Below are 14416 nucleotides of genomic sequence, written 5' to 3'. Positions count from 1 at the left end.
GATGCTGCTTGACCCATTGAGTTCTTCCAGCATTTTGGATTTTGTTCTTGATTCCAGCACCTGCATTCTCTTGCATCTTCAAGCATAGTGACTGCTGAAGTTTTCTGTATTTTTCTTGGGAGTTGTCACACGGTGAACATCACGTCAACTGTGCCTCTGGATGCACAGAATCCTCACTGATCTGGGGAGCAGCTCTTCAGCCACAGGGAAGAGGTGGTTGACGAGGAGCCCGGTGAAAACTTTCCCTGCGTTAGACAGCATGGAGGTCCCTCTGTTGTTATCACATAGAACATAGAACAATTACAGCACAATTCAGGCCCTTCGGCCCACAAAGCTGTGCCGAACATGTCCCTAACCTAGAAATGACTAGGCTTACCCATAGCCCTCTATTTTACTCAGCTCCATATACCGATCTAACAGTCTCTTGAAAGACCCTATCGTATCAGCCTCCACCACCATTTCCGGCAGCCCATTCCACACACTCACCACTCTCTGAGTAAACTCTTACCCCTGACATCTCCTCTATATCTACTCCCCAGCACCTTAAACCTATGTCCTCTTGTGGCCACCAATTCAGCCCTGGGGAAAAGCCTCTGACTATCTACCCTATCAATACCTCTCATCATCTTATACACCTCTATCAGGTCCCCCCTCATCCTCCGTCTCTCCAAGGAGAAAAGGCCGAGTTCCCTCAACCTGCTTTCATAAGGCATGCTCCGCATCCCAGGCAGCATCCTTGTAGATCTCCTCTGCACCCTCTCTATGGCTTCCACATCTTTCCTGTAGTGAGGCAACCAGAACTGAACACAGTACTCCAAGTGGGGTCTGACCAGGGTCCTATATAGCTGCAACAATACCTCCCGGCTCCTAAATTCAATTCCCCGATTGATGAAGGAAAATACACCATATGCCTTCTTAACCACAGAGTCAACCTGCACCGCCACTTTGAGTGTCCTATGGACTCGGACCCCAAGATCCCTCTGATCCTCCACACTGCCAAGAGTCCTACCATTAAGACTGTATTCCGCCAACATATTTGACCTACCAAAATGAACCACTTCACACTTATCTGGGTTGAACTGCATCTGCCACTTCACAGCCCAACTCTGCATCCTATCTATATCCCTCTGTAACCTCTGACAGCCCTCCAAACTATCCACAACACCCCCAACCTCTGTGTCATCCGCAATGTCGGACTTGTTCTGCTTTCTCGAAGATGGTTATGATTACGGTATCTCAGGAGGTTCGCTGGTACATCCTCCTCTACCCAGATGTGCGTGACCAAGCTGTGGACTTGTAATTCAAGCTCCTCATTGCTGCGTTTGGAATAGTAATAATACCTCAGTAAACTGAAAATGTACTTTCTACCTCCTCGATTAGCGGCTATTGTATTTTGCTACTCACTAATAATTTATTAATTTGCATATGTTTTCTTATTTATGCAACAGAAGTGCAAAAATCTTATGTGAGATGTGTGATTGGATATAAATAACAGCTGCATGGCCCTAACATTTACAGAGAGATGACCCAATCCCTGATGCTGGAATCCTCACCAGGTTTTGCCATGTGCTTCGATCGCTCCCAGTTCTGGCTGTCCTGTGGTATTTCCTGCCACGGGCTCACAGACAGCTGTAAGGCTTTGAGATGTTAATACTTGTAGGCAGCTTGTGCACTTGGTCTCTTCCAAACAAACTCTCTCTCTCTAGCGACCTGTTCCCCAGTTTCTGTGTTTTTCTTTGCTCCGTTGATCTCGGGACGGAGAGAAGGGGGCGCTCCCGCAGCAACAGGAACTGGAGCCGAGGAAGGGAGAAAGTGGAGAGTGAGGGGGAGGGGTTTTCCAGCCACCCTTTCTTGAGGAGTCTGAGGCGTTCTCCCGGCAGCGGCTGAACTGAGCTTTCGTCCACCCACCGGCCCCTCTCTGACTTTTGGCCGACAACATGGTTGTTGATCCGTGCGTGAAACGGGTCTCTTGGGACTTCCCGGTGTCCGAGGGTCATCCTAAAAGAACTGGGATTTAAAGCGGAGTTTGTAGCCGGCTGCAGCGTTGCACGTTGATCTGTGAGATGCCTTCCATGTTACAGGAGGTAAGCTGCGTCTGGTCACGTCGGAACAGGGAAACACCTATTCTCGTTCTGGTCTGTGCAGTGATGGTCCCTCTCAGCATCCTCCACACTGCTGGCGATGTGCGTGGATATTTCTGGCTTGCCTGAAAAGAATGCCTTTGAGAGTAATGCTACAGCAACAATGTCGATTTTTGCTCCCCTTCCTCCATGCACGCCGTTTACCTCAGTGCTGCGGATTGGAGTGTCCGGGAGAGAGAGTGTGTTTTGTGAACAAAGAGCGCCAGCCAGCTCCACAGTCCACGGCGGGGCTGTGAGGAGGTTCCACAGTGTGTCACGGACAGCAGTTAGAAACACAATGATCCATTCACGGCCAGGCTGTGTCTGGTCGTAGCCTTCCTCCGTTGAACTTCTGCCGAGCGAGTGTCCGCGCACCCTCTGCAGTCCCCGGGAGCAGAAGGTGGCACTCGCCGGGTTCACCCAGCCCGAGTCACTGGCAGGGATTAACTTTCTTCTGGGTGGCGGGTTTGACTTTTGTAACGAGGCAGACTTGGTGGCGTTGCTTCAACGCCCCGTGATGTTTCCGGAGCGGGCGCCACGGTTCGGGATGGCGTTGCACCGACTCCCGCACCGCCCATCCCGGCACGCTGGGAGAGTCCAACCCGGGGGCTAGGGTTTGTCCTGTGTGAGTGGGCTGGATGCCATCGGGCGGGACGTGTCGGATTGTCCTTTCGCTAACGGTGATAACTGGTCACATGACGTTGTCAAAAGCATTCCCAGGCTACTGGAATTGTAATGACGTGTTGGTTTTGATCCACATTTTGCTTCTGTGGAGTCAGGAATGTTGAGCAATAGTGTAGGATGGGTGAAGTGGGAGTGTAAAGTGGGCGGGAGTCAGAAATAGGCGGTAACTGGTCAACGGAGCACGTATTCCAATATCGAGCGACTGTGGAAAGAGCTAAAGATTCGGTCGCCCCCTGTGTGCTCATCCCCCTCCCCACGACCCCGCCAGGGCGGACTTCACTGTGTAGAGCCGGCATGGAGTGCAGTTGTTGCAGATTCTGGGCACTAGCCCAGTGATGTGATTGCGTAAGTGCGGACTGGCATGGTGTTGCACCGCGGAGAATAACATCACCACCGTCCTCGGGCAGTGTCCAGACTTCTCCGGAGCGTTGGCTACCTGTTGTGAGCATTCCCCTTGTCTGTAGGGTTGAGTCGCACAATGGGAGGGTTACTGTGGGCGCAGAGATTTTCAGCTCAGTAAGTGACAGCGTTCGATTTGTTTCAAAGATTTGGTTATTGTGGCACATCAAACATTTGGTTATTGTGGCACATCAAACATTGTGGTATTTACTGGTTTGATAATCCCAAAGTCAGAACTAAAAATATAGGGAGTGCGAGTTCAAATCTTATTACTGATAATTTGGAAAGATTAAATGCTGAACTTGCGTTCACCGTTCAGGACCAAGGGGCAGCAGTGCTTTGCAGACACTGAGTACTTTTTGAAGTTGTTGTGATGGAAATGGAGCAGATGAGATGGCCAGCAAATTCCCATCAACACCAGTTGGCTGAACAGTCTGTTTAAGTGATGTTGATAAATATTGGCCAGGATTCCAGGGATAACGGAAAAGCCAAAAAGTGCAGATGCAGGGAGTCTGAAATGAAAACAGTAAGTTTTAGAAACACTTAGTCGGTCAGCCAGCATCTGTGGATCGAGGTTTCAAATCACTGAGACATGAGAGACTGCAGGTGCTGGAAATCAGGAGCAACACACACGAAATGCTGGAGGAACTCAGCAGGTCAGGCAGCATCTATGGAGGGAAATGAACAGTCGACGTTTCAGGCCGAGACCCTTCATCGGGACTGGCAGAAGCAGGTGGTGAGTCCTGAAGAAGGGTCCTGACCTGAAACATTGACCATCTGTTTTTCTCCACGGATGCTGCCTGACCTGCCGAGTTCCTCCAGCACTTTGTTTTTTCAATGCCACCTACCTTCCCCCTCTCACCTGGACTCGCCTATCACCTGCCAGCTCGTGCTCTTCCCCCTCCCGCTACCCTTTTATTCCGGTTTCTGCCCTCTTCTTTTCCAGTCCTGATGAAGGGTCTTGGCCTAAAACATTGACTGTTCATTTCCCTCCATAAATGCTGCCTGACCTGCTGAGTTCCTCTGGTATTTTGTCCGTGTTGTTTCAAATCACTGACCTTTGGTCAGATGCTGCCTGAGTATTTCCAGCACTCCTTTTATCTCAGCAATAACTTCCATGGTCTTCTGTAAAATTGTGTGATGAAGTGTTTTACACCCGCCTGTGAAAGCAGATGGCCTCAGTTTAATGTCCCATCCAGAAGCTAGCTCCTCTGTCTGTGCAGCTGTCCTCCAGTACTGCAGTCAAGCGTCAGCCTATAATTCTGGAGCTGATCTTCAACCCATTACTGTCTGATTGGGAGGTTATGACTGATACTGTTCTGAGGTCAAGGTGTTAAAAGCATCTCCCTCCTGCCTCAGAGCCTCCACTGAAGATCCTCAGTGTTTAAAATTGGGGACTGAGTTTGTACATCAGATAAAAGTTTCATTTTTCTCAGATGATGTGCTGTGTTAAGGCACCAGCTGTTGTCTCAGGTGGTGGGATAATATGAATGAAGTTAAAATGAGGGAACCTGCCACAGGGATACGGTGGTGGTGGGCTTGTAACAGAAAAGCCTGGCCAGTCTCCCTGGACATCCAAGTTCAAGTTCCATCAGACAGCTGCAGATTTAAACAGTGCTTGTGGTTAGTAGTCATGATTGTCTTAAAAACTCATCTGGTTCACAAATGTAATTCGGGGGAGGAAGTCTGCCATAACTACCCAGTCTGGCCTGTATATGACTCCAGACCCAGTGTAGTATGGATAGGATGGAGCATGTTGTAGAATGGGCAAAAATCTTAAGCTGTTTCCAATATTGTGTGGGCAGCCAACCTCATCCCAGCTCCTGCTGGTATTGTTGTTTATTATACCCAATGTCTGCAGTCCAGTCATTCCAGTAAAATTGTGTCTGCACACAGCACATGCCTGAGAGGATGGCGTGGCTAGATTGTCTTTAAAAGCAAACTAATTTTTAGTTTAGCCTCTTAGTGCCAGAGACGGCAAGGGCTTGTCTCTAATTCATTTAGAAACTGTGAAATCTTTGTCCAACAGTCCTTTTTTTTTATATAAAGCCACATTCAGGTTAGGAGGCAATCAGAAACAAATTGCTGGAAGCTCTTTCTACCCACTTCTCCCAAACTTTGTCCTTTTTAGTCAGTGTGGTGCATGTCTTTCTAGAATGCATATGCACAGATTCCTGTAATTTTTATATTTTATTATTTACAGTGTGGTAACAGGCCCTTCTGGCCCAACAAGTCCACGCAGCCCATTTTTTAAACCTAATTAACCTACCCGTACATCTTTGCAATGTGGGAGGAAACCGGAGCACCCGGAGAATGATCATAATTCATGAGCATGTGCATAAAAATGAGCTGAATCTGCTCTGTTTTTGCTCCAAAAACTGATGCTGAAGAACAGTTGATAGTTATCTCTGGGGTTTTTGAGATTCAAGTTTTGGGTTGGCCCCATTTTTTTTTCGTTTTGGAGTTAAAGGAACTAAAGTACACCAAAACCTTGAGGGTGGGGGGGAATACAAATGCTGAAAGAGACATTCTTTTTTTGTATCTCTCCAACACCCAGCCTAAAAATATTTGTGTTAACACTTAATTTACAACTTTGTAACTCATGGCATGGATTTTTTCCATTGTAGAAGGATTGAACTGAATTTCCTCTGGTGGTGTCCATGAGTTGCTGTCCTTCCTCGGGCTGTGTCAGATCTATTGGGCAGCCTTAATTCATTTTTCATGTGACACATTATCTGGACTCTCAGGTGACCAGACTTGATGCCCATTGTCACATTCATTTTCCTGATGGCAAAAAATTTGGTCTAAGCTACCAGTCATAAACATTTGCCAGGATGTAAACAATCTGGGCTGAGAAAAGCATAGAATCATGCCAGATTTTTTTTTGTGGAAATTAGCAGGAAGTTCCATGCAGTTTTTTTGGGATAGGACAGAATCATTAATTTACAAATGACAAATGGATCTACTTTATTCCAAGTTGACCTTTACTTGCCATTTAGGAAAAGACTTTAAATCATATTTTGAAGCTTCTTTCTGCTTAGAGACCTTGCATAATTTAACACAGTGGAAAAGGAATTTTTTTAAATACCTAATGTACCCTGCTTTTTATCTTTGACCATGCCCTTCTCTAGTCAGGGAGTAGACTTTAAGTGTGCCCACTCTTCAAGCACTGGTTCATTTTCAGAAGGATGCCGTTTCATTTTGTATATAATGACACTTTAATAAGTACTATTAAGAAATAGGAAAGTGGATGGGGAAGCTATGTAGTGGCTTTTGTCAAGTGGTGGATTGCATTGATGGTCAAACATGCAGCAAAGGCTGGGTAATTTTAGTGGGTGATTTTAACGTGCATAAATTGAGATAAGAGAGTTCATGTCTTTTAAGATTGTGAATATATTGAATGTTTTCAAAATAGAAATTTTTTCTCCAGAATCAACGGGGACACAGGCCTAATCTAATATGTGAAATAAGATAGAGTTAGATAAACATCTACTCAAGTCAGCTTTTATCTGACAGTGATCATGAAAAATAATTTCAATCTGTTGTTAAAGAAGAAGAAAAACAAACAGCTGCTGGTATTTGAGATTTGTGTAAAGCTGACTTCCTTGTGATGAGACTGAGACAATCCAATTAATCGGGGGAAAAAACAGAAAATATGTGAATTTAACATTATACTGAAGTAAGTTGTACTCCTCCTCCCACTCCAAAGTGGAGAAGGAGTGTTCAGGACCTGAAGGCCATGCATCGGGAGTTCTCAGGAGCCGTGCATAAGCATCTGAAGGAACAGACCACTTCACAAACTACCCACCCACCTGTTCCTTCAACTAATACCTGCCTCGTCTGTGGAAGCATCTGCAGTTCCCACGTTAGCCTCTTCAGAACCCACAAAATTGGAGTGGAAGTAAAGCACCCTCAGTCCGCAGGGAGCGCTTAAGTGCAGATACCCCTACACTGAGTCAGCTGTGATTGGTGGCTTGCATTGTTAAGCAGCAGTGGATAAAGAAATAAGGGACAATATAAAACTAAAATAAAAGGTGAAAACTAGTTTGGATCCTAATGACTGGAAAAATGACAGAACGACTAACGATGCTGAAACAGATTATAGGAGTTACAAAAAGAGAAAGTGGAGGGAAATATGCAAGCAATATAAATACAAAATCAAGGTTGATGATATATAGTGAAAAAATGTGAGTAATGTGGGTTCTTAAAAACTAATAACAAAATTTGTAAATAGAACTGAAGAAATGGTGAAACTGTTGACCGTCATTTACTGTAGAGGAAGTGGATACCATGCTGGACATCCCAATTTTGAAGTAGTGCTGTGAATTCACCAAATTGACATGTAAGATAACAGAGAAGAGGACAATAACGACATCAAATCATTACCACAGTGGGGCTGTGGGTAGTTTGTGTGGTGTTGTGCTTCTTCCGCCAGTGTGTGCTCCCAGTGAATGGAAGTGATGTTCTCAGTGCCAATCTGAATTAGCCCTCTCCATTTTGAATGGTCATTCTCACAGTTGGTGTGATTTTTGTTTTTTTTCTTGGGTGACTTTGAGACCATCTTTGAAATATTTCCCCTGTCCACCTGGTAATCTGCCATGACAGAGCTCGGAACAGAGTGTCTGTTTTGGGAGTCTGGTGTTGCGTATGTGAATGACATGGCCTACCCAGCTGTGCTGTCCAAGTATAGTTAAAGCCTCGTAGTTGGCCTGGGAGAACACATTGGTTCACTTAACATGCCAGCAGGTGTTAGACTATGCCTTGAGTATTGTGATCAATACACCTGATGAAGAATTGGCTTTAGAAGGAATAAAATGTAGATTTACCAGAAATAAAATCTCTACTTCATGGAGTTAAATTATAAGGGAAGAGTTGCATTTCCTGGAACTCGGGATTTTAAGGGCAATTATAATGTAGAAAGAAAGAAGTTATTTCTGCTGGTTACACATCTGGGATCAAGCCTTTCAGCTGTTAAGTTAGGTAACACTTCCACATGTGAAAGGACAATTGATGCTAGGGTAATTTTTAATTAGCTAGGGTCTCCTTTATCTGTAGATCAGTTTAAATCTGGCTGTGCCTTTACTATGAAAGCTGTCAGGAACCAGAATTTTTTTTTAATGCAGTTTTTTTTATTTGAAAGGGCATTGATTGCTGTCCACTTGATGGGTTGACTAATCAATCATTTGTTCGTGGCTTCTGATTCTGTCCCTGCGTATTGTTTCTAGAACTTTCCCCACCACAAGATGAAACTGACTGGTCTGCAGTTACTGGATTTATCCTTGCATCCTTTTTTTTCAAATAATGGTGTAACATTTGCAGTTTTCCAGTTCTCAGACACTACCTCTGAATCTATAGGTGTTTGAAATGTTATGGCCAGGGCTTTGGTAATTTCTTCCCTCTGCATCCTTGGATGTATCCAGTCTGGATTGGGTGATTTACACATACTAAGTGCAGCTATTATTTCCTTCGCTTTCTGTCATGCAGTATCTCAACTGCATATTCCTTTGCTAAGACTCCGGCAGCATCTTCCTTGGTTAAAAACTGATGTAAAGTATTCTTTTCACACCTCTACTATGGTCTCTCCTTCCATGAGGAGAATTCTTTTTCAATCTCTTATCAGCCTCATTTTTCTTATATAACTTTTTTTGTTGTTTACATGCCTGCAGAATATTTTTGGATTTCTTTTTGTGTTTGCTGCCAGTTTGTTCTCATGATCTGTTTTTTGTTTTTATTTCCCTTCTGAGTTCAGTTCACAAGCTGCCATCTGTCACATGCACTTTTTTCAGTGCTATTTTGTTCTATATCTTTCTGGTCAGACAGGGAGCTTTGGCTTTACTTTCCTATCCTTCCTTGGAGAAGTCTACCTACTCTGTAGCTGAAGCACCTTCACCTTAAAGCCTTTCCATTGCTCCATAACTTTTGCCTGCCGGGCTTTGATCCCAATTTACCCAGTCACATCTATCGAAACTGACCCTTTTCCATTTGGCTCTTTCTACTTAAGGATATTCTAAGTTGTTTTCCATAGCTATTCTAAACATTATGGTGGGTGTTTTGTAGACGTTCCCCCACTGATACTTGCTCAACTGGGCTTTGCTGTTTCCCAAAACATTGGCTGAGAAACTTGAAGATCAAGACAGTTCTCCTGAACCCTCTTCAGAAACTCCTGTCCCTTTTTGGACTTTATTGCTATCCCAGTACGTATTGGGAGGGCTGATGTTCCCCCGCTACTCTGGCTTTGGTTCATCCCTGCAAGTTTGCAACTTTTTATTTTTGCCACCAGCTAGTGACAAAAATAGAATAATCTCAATTGTGTTATCACGACATCAAATGTGTGATGATATTCTACACTGAAGAGTACAGCTTCAACAACACTTGAAACCTGATACTGTAAAGGCAAAAGAAACCTATTTGATTGTCATTCTAGCCACTATCTTAAACATTCTGCCACTCTTACCGCTGGAGAATTGTGGCTTCAATGTGTAACTTCGACAAGTTCCTTTGCAGCAACTTGCCAAGGCATCTTTGACAGAACATCTCAAACCTACAGCCTTTACCAGTGGACAATATCAGCAGGTGTCTGGGAACATCACCATCTCTAAGTTGCCCTCCAAGTTGTAGGCCACCCTTATCTGGAAGTACATCATGGGCCCTCACTGTTGGTGGGTGAAAGCCCTGGAACTCCCTGTTTAACAGTACAGTGAGAGAACTCGCAGCATACAGATTGCTGCATTCAAGGCAGCAGCTCACCAAAACTCCTTGGGCAATTTCAGATGAGCATCAAATCTTCCTTGGCAGTAATGCTAGTGTCCCATTAAAAATAACTTATTTGGCCAGACTGTCCATGATCTTGTAGTTTCATTTGGAATCATTTTTTTTTGCATCTCATTGAGATGCCTTAAGAGTATAGAACAGCTAAACCCAGAGATGATCCTGTCTGATGACGAACATGCTTGAATTATGGTCCAGCAATTTCCCTTGCTGCCAGCTGTGTCTTTAATCAGTCGCTATCTAATATTGCTGTTCTATTGTTTTCATCATTTATATTCACAATGCCTACCCGGGCTCCTTCCTGCTCATGTGAGAATCAAAAGTGTCCCAGAATAAATTAACCATAAAATTTTGGGTGCCTTTCCACTGCTTCACTCTGGCAATGCAGCCTGATGCGAGGTCGTGTTCTTCTGATGAGAACTTAAACCGGCGGCCAGACCTCTCTGCTCCTTGGGGTACATTCAGGATATTTAAGGGAAAACAGGAAATTCTTCCTTCATCAACATTCCTCTCTCAAATCTTTCCAACAAAGACAGAATAATTGATTATTTCAGAAAGACAAAGAATTTTATTTAGCAGCAGAGAAGGAAGTAATTATGTCTGTGCTGCTTTTTAGTGGAGCAATCTAAAGTTGTTCCCACTGTTCTGGATCTGATGAAATATCTATCCAAACTTGAAAGTAAGAGGGTTTCTCTTTTAATCAGTCCCTGTTGCAAAGAATTCTGTATACAAACAGCCCTCTGTAATTTCTGAACTCTCTCCTTTGGCAATTTTCTGATGTCCCTAACTTTCAAGCCAGAGGAAATAGTCTTGTTCAAAAGCCTTCATAATTTTAAAAAATCTCCATTCAAACTCCTGGCTTGCTCCACTAAATCATTAAATAATTGTGAAATGGTGGGAGATGTTTCCTCAAAAATGTGTTTATATGCTTTGCATGCCTCTCCCTCAGACCATTAAGTTCCACCCATTTTTTAAAGGGCACTAGCTTATCTCATTGCTACATCTTTGTTTACCAAACGGAATGACCAAAAGCTTTGTACTTGTCTTTAGGCCGCTGCTCTGTGCAGCTGAGAGTATGAATTAATGGCTGATCATGAAGAAGTATTTGTTATTTCCCTTGTTACCAGGATACCAACTAACTAAGAATATAAGGAGTTCCACAAAGAAGGGAAGGGAAGTGTCAAAAGCTCATCAGTCACTACGGAGCAAAGGATACAGGGCCATTAAATTCCTCTGGATCCCCATCATTGTTTCTGCGGAACACTCCGGTTAACAAGCACATTTTTCAGCTAATTGTACCTTCCTGAGCTACTGGTTCCTTGAAAAGTTTACAGGAAGCTCCCCATGTTATTTTGGGCTAAGATCTTGTCACATGAGCCAATAAATGAGGAAGGCTGTGGTAAATCAAATCACTTTCAATTTCAGGGGCTGGACTCGTGTGGCAACCTCTATTCAAAGTTTGAAGCCCATTGTGTATGGGTTACACTGGAGATCTCCCTCAGAAACACTTCCTGGGGGTGGACTGACAGGAGAATACAGCAAAGCATACTCCTTGACTTATCTCTGCTAAATGCTTGACTTGCAGATATCAGAAAATGGTTCCCAAATGGCTTGGTAGTTAAAGCCATACTTAGTGCATCACTAACCCAAAGATCACAAGATTCCAAGTTGAGTTACTGGTTTGCATTAAGTTAGTTGGTCCATTCAGGAAAAGGTGCACTGGCGTCCAACAAAAAGCCAAAGCGTATTCACTGAAGGATATGCCAGCAATGCAGAGACCTGGAACATAACCCCACATTATAGATAATGCTATTAGTAGTGGCACGATAGCAGCCCCATGTGACAAATGGTACACCAGCAAAGAACGGGCAGGAACACCCACTAATTATTGCAGAACGATATTCAACCCCAATTAACTCGCCTATAACAGGCACAATCGTCCACACTTTTACTCCTAAAAGTAAACGCTGAAAAGTATTAAAACTACTGCCACTAGGTATATGAAGATCTTTTGCCGACTTATAGAAGGTTACAAGGGAGCCCTTTTCCACCACAGCTATTTGGAAGATATTGGGAATTGATTTTTCTTTGCGAAATATACCAAGTAACTCTGTGGTCAGATTGCTCCCATGAGGAGGCACTTTTCTGCTATAACTCAGCTTAAAATTGGATACATGTATATTTATCTTATAATTAGTCTTCAGAAAATTTTGTTTGCTTAATGGATTTCTAGACAGAAGTTTAAATATTAAAATGTTGTGGATAAACATACCATTATTACAATTGTACTTTCCAGCTAAGCACTTTAACTGTAATATACTTGCCATATAATTAGCATTTGGGAATGCAAATATCCTTTTTTTTAAATTTTAATTTGACAAATGATTTCTCTGGCGTATTTAATCCTGTAGTTTTACCAGAGTATCTGCAAAGGATTGTGCAGCAGATTGTGATTCAATACTGCTAAAAGCATTTGCCTTGTCTGGTTTTACACAACATCACAGACAGTTTAACCAAGAAACACGGGAGCTCTGGAATGACCTTTAAAATTTGCCATCATGAGACCTGTTCAGCTAAGTGAAACCTTCAGAAACCAGGAGTGGACTAAGATTTTAGATACAAGGCAATGGAAGGTTAGCATCATCAGTCTCTGCAGCTGTCTCTCAGCCTACTTGACTTATTTTTGTCTCTTGTGATGTCTGACTCCATCTGTCGCTCTCTACCTCATTCTGTGAGCCTTTCTGCGTATTTCTCCTTTCTGTGTGTTTGTTACTCTTTCTTTGTATGTTTCATCCTGCTGTGCTATCAAGATATCTTTCTGCTATCCATTGTCCTTTGCTGCTGATGAGAAAGTGTTATTTGTGTGTGCAGTGTAGCAGAATGGTAGAGCCAAGCTGAGAAATAGAAAATGGTGCAGAGTACAGAGAGATCTACTGAGAGACAAAAGTAATAGTTTAAAAAAGAATACTATGGATAAAGAAATGAATCAAAGTTGCATTTTTAAAAAAAAAAGATGATATTGAAGATCTCCGCAATTATTCCTGCAGTCAGCCAGAGAAGGATGTTGAAAGCATTATGAGTAGGGAGAGGAATTCCGAGCAGTGGGATTGACAATCAGTTGCAGGGTATTATATGGGATCCGATAATCCTTTGTTAAAAGTATGGACTATCAATCCAGAATTACTCCTGGCCATGTCAGGAAGTTTAATTATTTGGTGGTCTTGGATTATTGACTCTGGACTTTAAAATATGGCAAAGGCTCTGTTGCACTGTTGTTGTATCAGGAATGTTGAGCTAACTATAAGGAATAGGCAACACAACCATGTGTTTAATAGACCTTCAGTCTTTTCATATCACAATGGTAAAACAATGTCTTGATAATCACAAAGGAGCTTGAATCGAATATTCGTGTGAGTTGAGAAGTATGGAGGTTACCTTATTCAAACATATAAGGTCTTAAGGGGGCTTGACAGGGTAGGTGTTGAGATATTTTCACTAGTGGGAGAATTATGAACGAGAGGATATAATTACGAGATAAGAGGCCAATTATTTAGAACTGAGGTGTGTCGAAATTTCTTCTCTCAAAGGATAGTGAATCTCTGGAATTCTCTGCCCAGAGGGTGGTGGAGGCCAGATCATTAGATATATTTAAGGTGGAGATAAATATATCCTTGAAAGATGGAGGACTGGAGGTCTATGGCACAGAAGAGGAGTTGAGGTCAGCATTGATTGGCCCTGAATTGTGAACATTGAATTGTGGGGGAGGCTTGAAGGGCCTGGTGGCCCACTCCTGCTCCTATTTTCTTTTGTTCTTGTGAATTGTTCAATAACTAATCACACTTGTGCTTTTTAGTGATGACACTTTGGCTTCAGACATTGTATGGTAGCCTGAGCTCTCGTTTTTTCATTCGTTCTGCAGTCCCTCCAAAACATTTATTACATGTGTTGCCCTGCAGTCAAGGTGCACTGTGTGTGGAGTCCTCCCACCCCACCCCACCCCACCCCCTCTCATCCGTCTGTCCCACATCACCCTTGGCTGTGTGATTGACACAGTGGGGGAGAGAGAATGAGCACTGGATGCTGTCATTGAGCAGATTGCAAGCTGACCTGAATTGTTCAGCTTCCTTTGGTTTTGTTATCTCTTCATTCTGCATTAAAATGCAACCTGAAGACCTCAGGTGCTGAATGGACATAATAAGTTGTCACAATGGATATTGGGAGGGGTTTCTCCAAAACCTGATTCCATTATTTCCCAGGTTCCCAGATATGTGGTGGATACTGAGTGATGTACCACCTTGTGTGATCCTAGGTTACAAAGTGTAGGAAGGTTCCAGGTTCCATTTTTGATCTTGTTGATAAAGCTGACCTTACTGGATGGTAGCTGGTCACTACACTTGGATACAAGGTTGGGGGAGTGGAAAATCAGCCGGAATGCCCCTCTCATT

The 14416-nt window shown here is 43.3% G+C and overlaps 1 protein-coding gene across 3 annotated transcripts in view; it reads left to right on the top strand.

Moving 5' to 3' along the window:
- The first annotated feature begins 260 nt into the window (after positions 1–260).
- Positions 261–14416, top strand: part of LOC127577840 (oxysterol-binding protein-related protein 5-like) — a 101818-nt gene continuing 87662 nt past the window's right edge. The window contains exon 1 of one of the 3 annotated variants that reach the window (XM_052029443.1): positions 261–2084. In XM_052029443.1, the coding sequence (XP_051885403.1) occupies positions 2064–2084 (21 nt within the window). In that variant the 5' untranslated portion in view covers positions 261–2063. Of the gene's footprint in view, positions 2085–2998; positions 3150–3221; positions 3321–14416 lie in introns of those variants that run through there. The other 2 variants (XM_052029444.1, XM_052029445.1) reach the window with 2 other exon arrangements.

Source organism: Pristis pectinata, chromosome 14, assembly GCF_009764475.1.
Source record: "Pristis pectinata isolate sPriPec2 chromosome 14, sPriPec2.1.pri, whole genome shotgun sequence".
Lineage (NCBI taxonomy): Eukaryota > Metazoa > Chordata > Chondrichthyes > Rhinopristiformes > Pristidae > Pristis > Pristis pectinata.
Note: the sequence above shows the minus strand (reverse complement) of the source record. Positions and strands in the feature narration are given on the sequence as shown.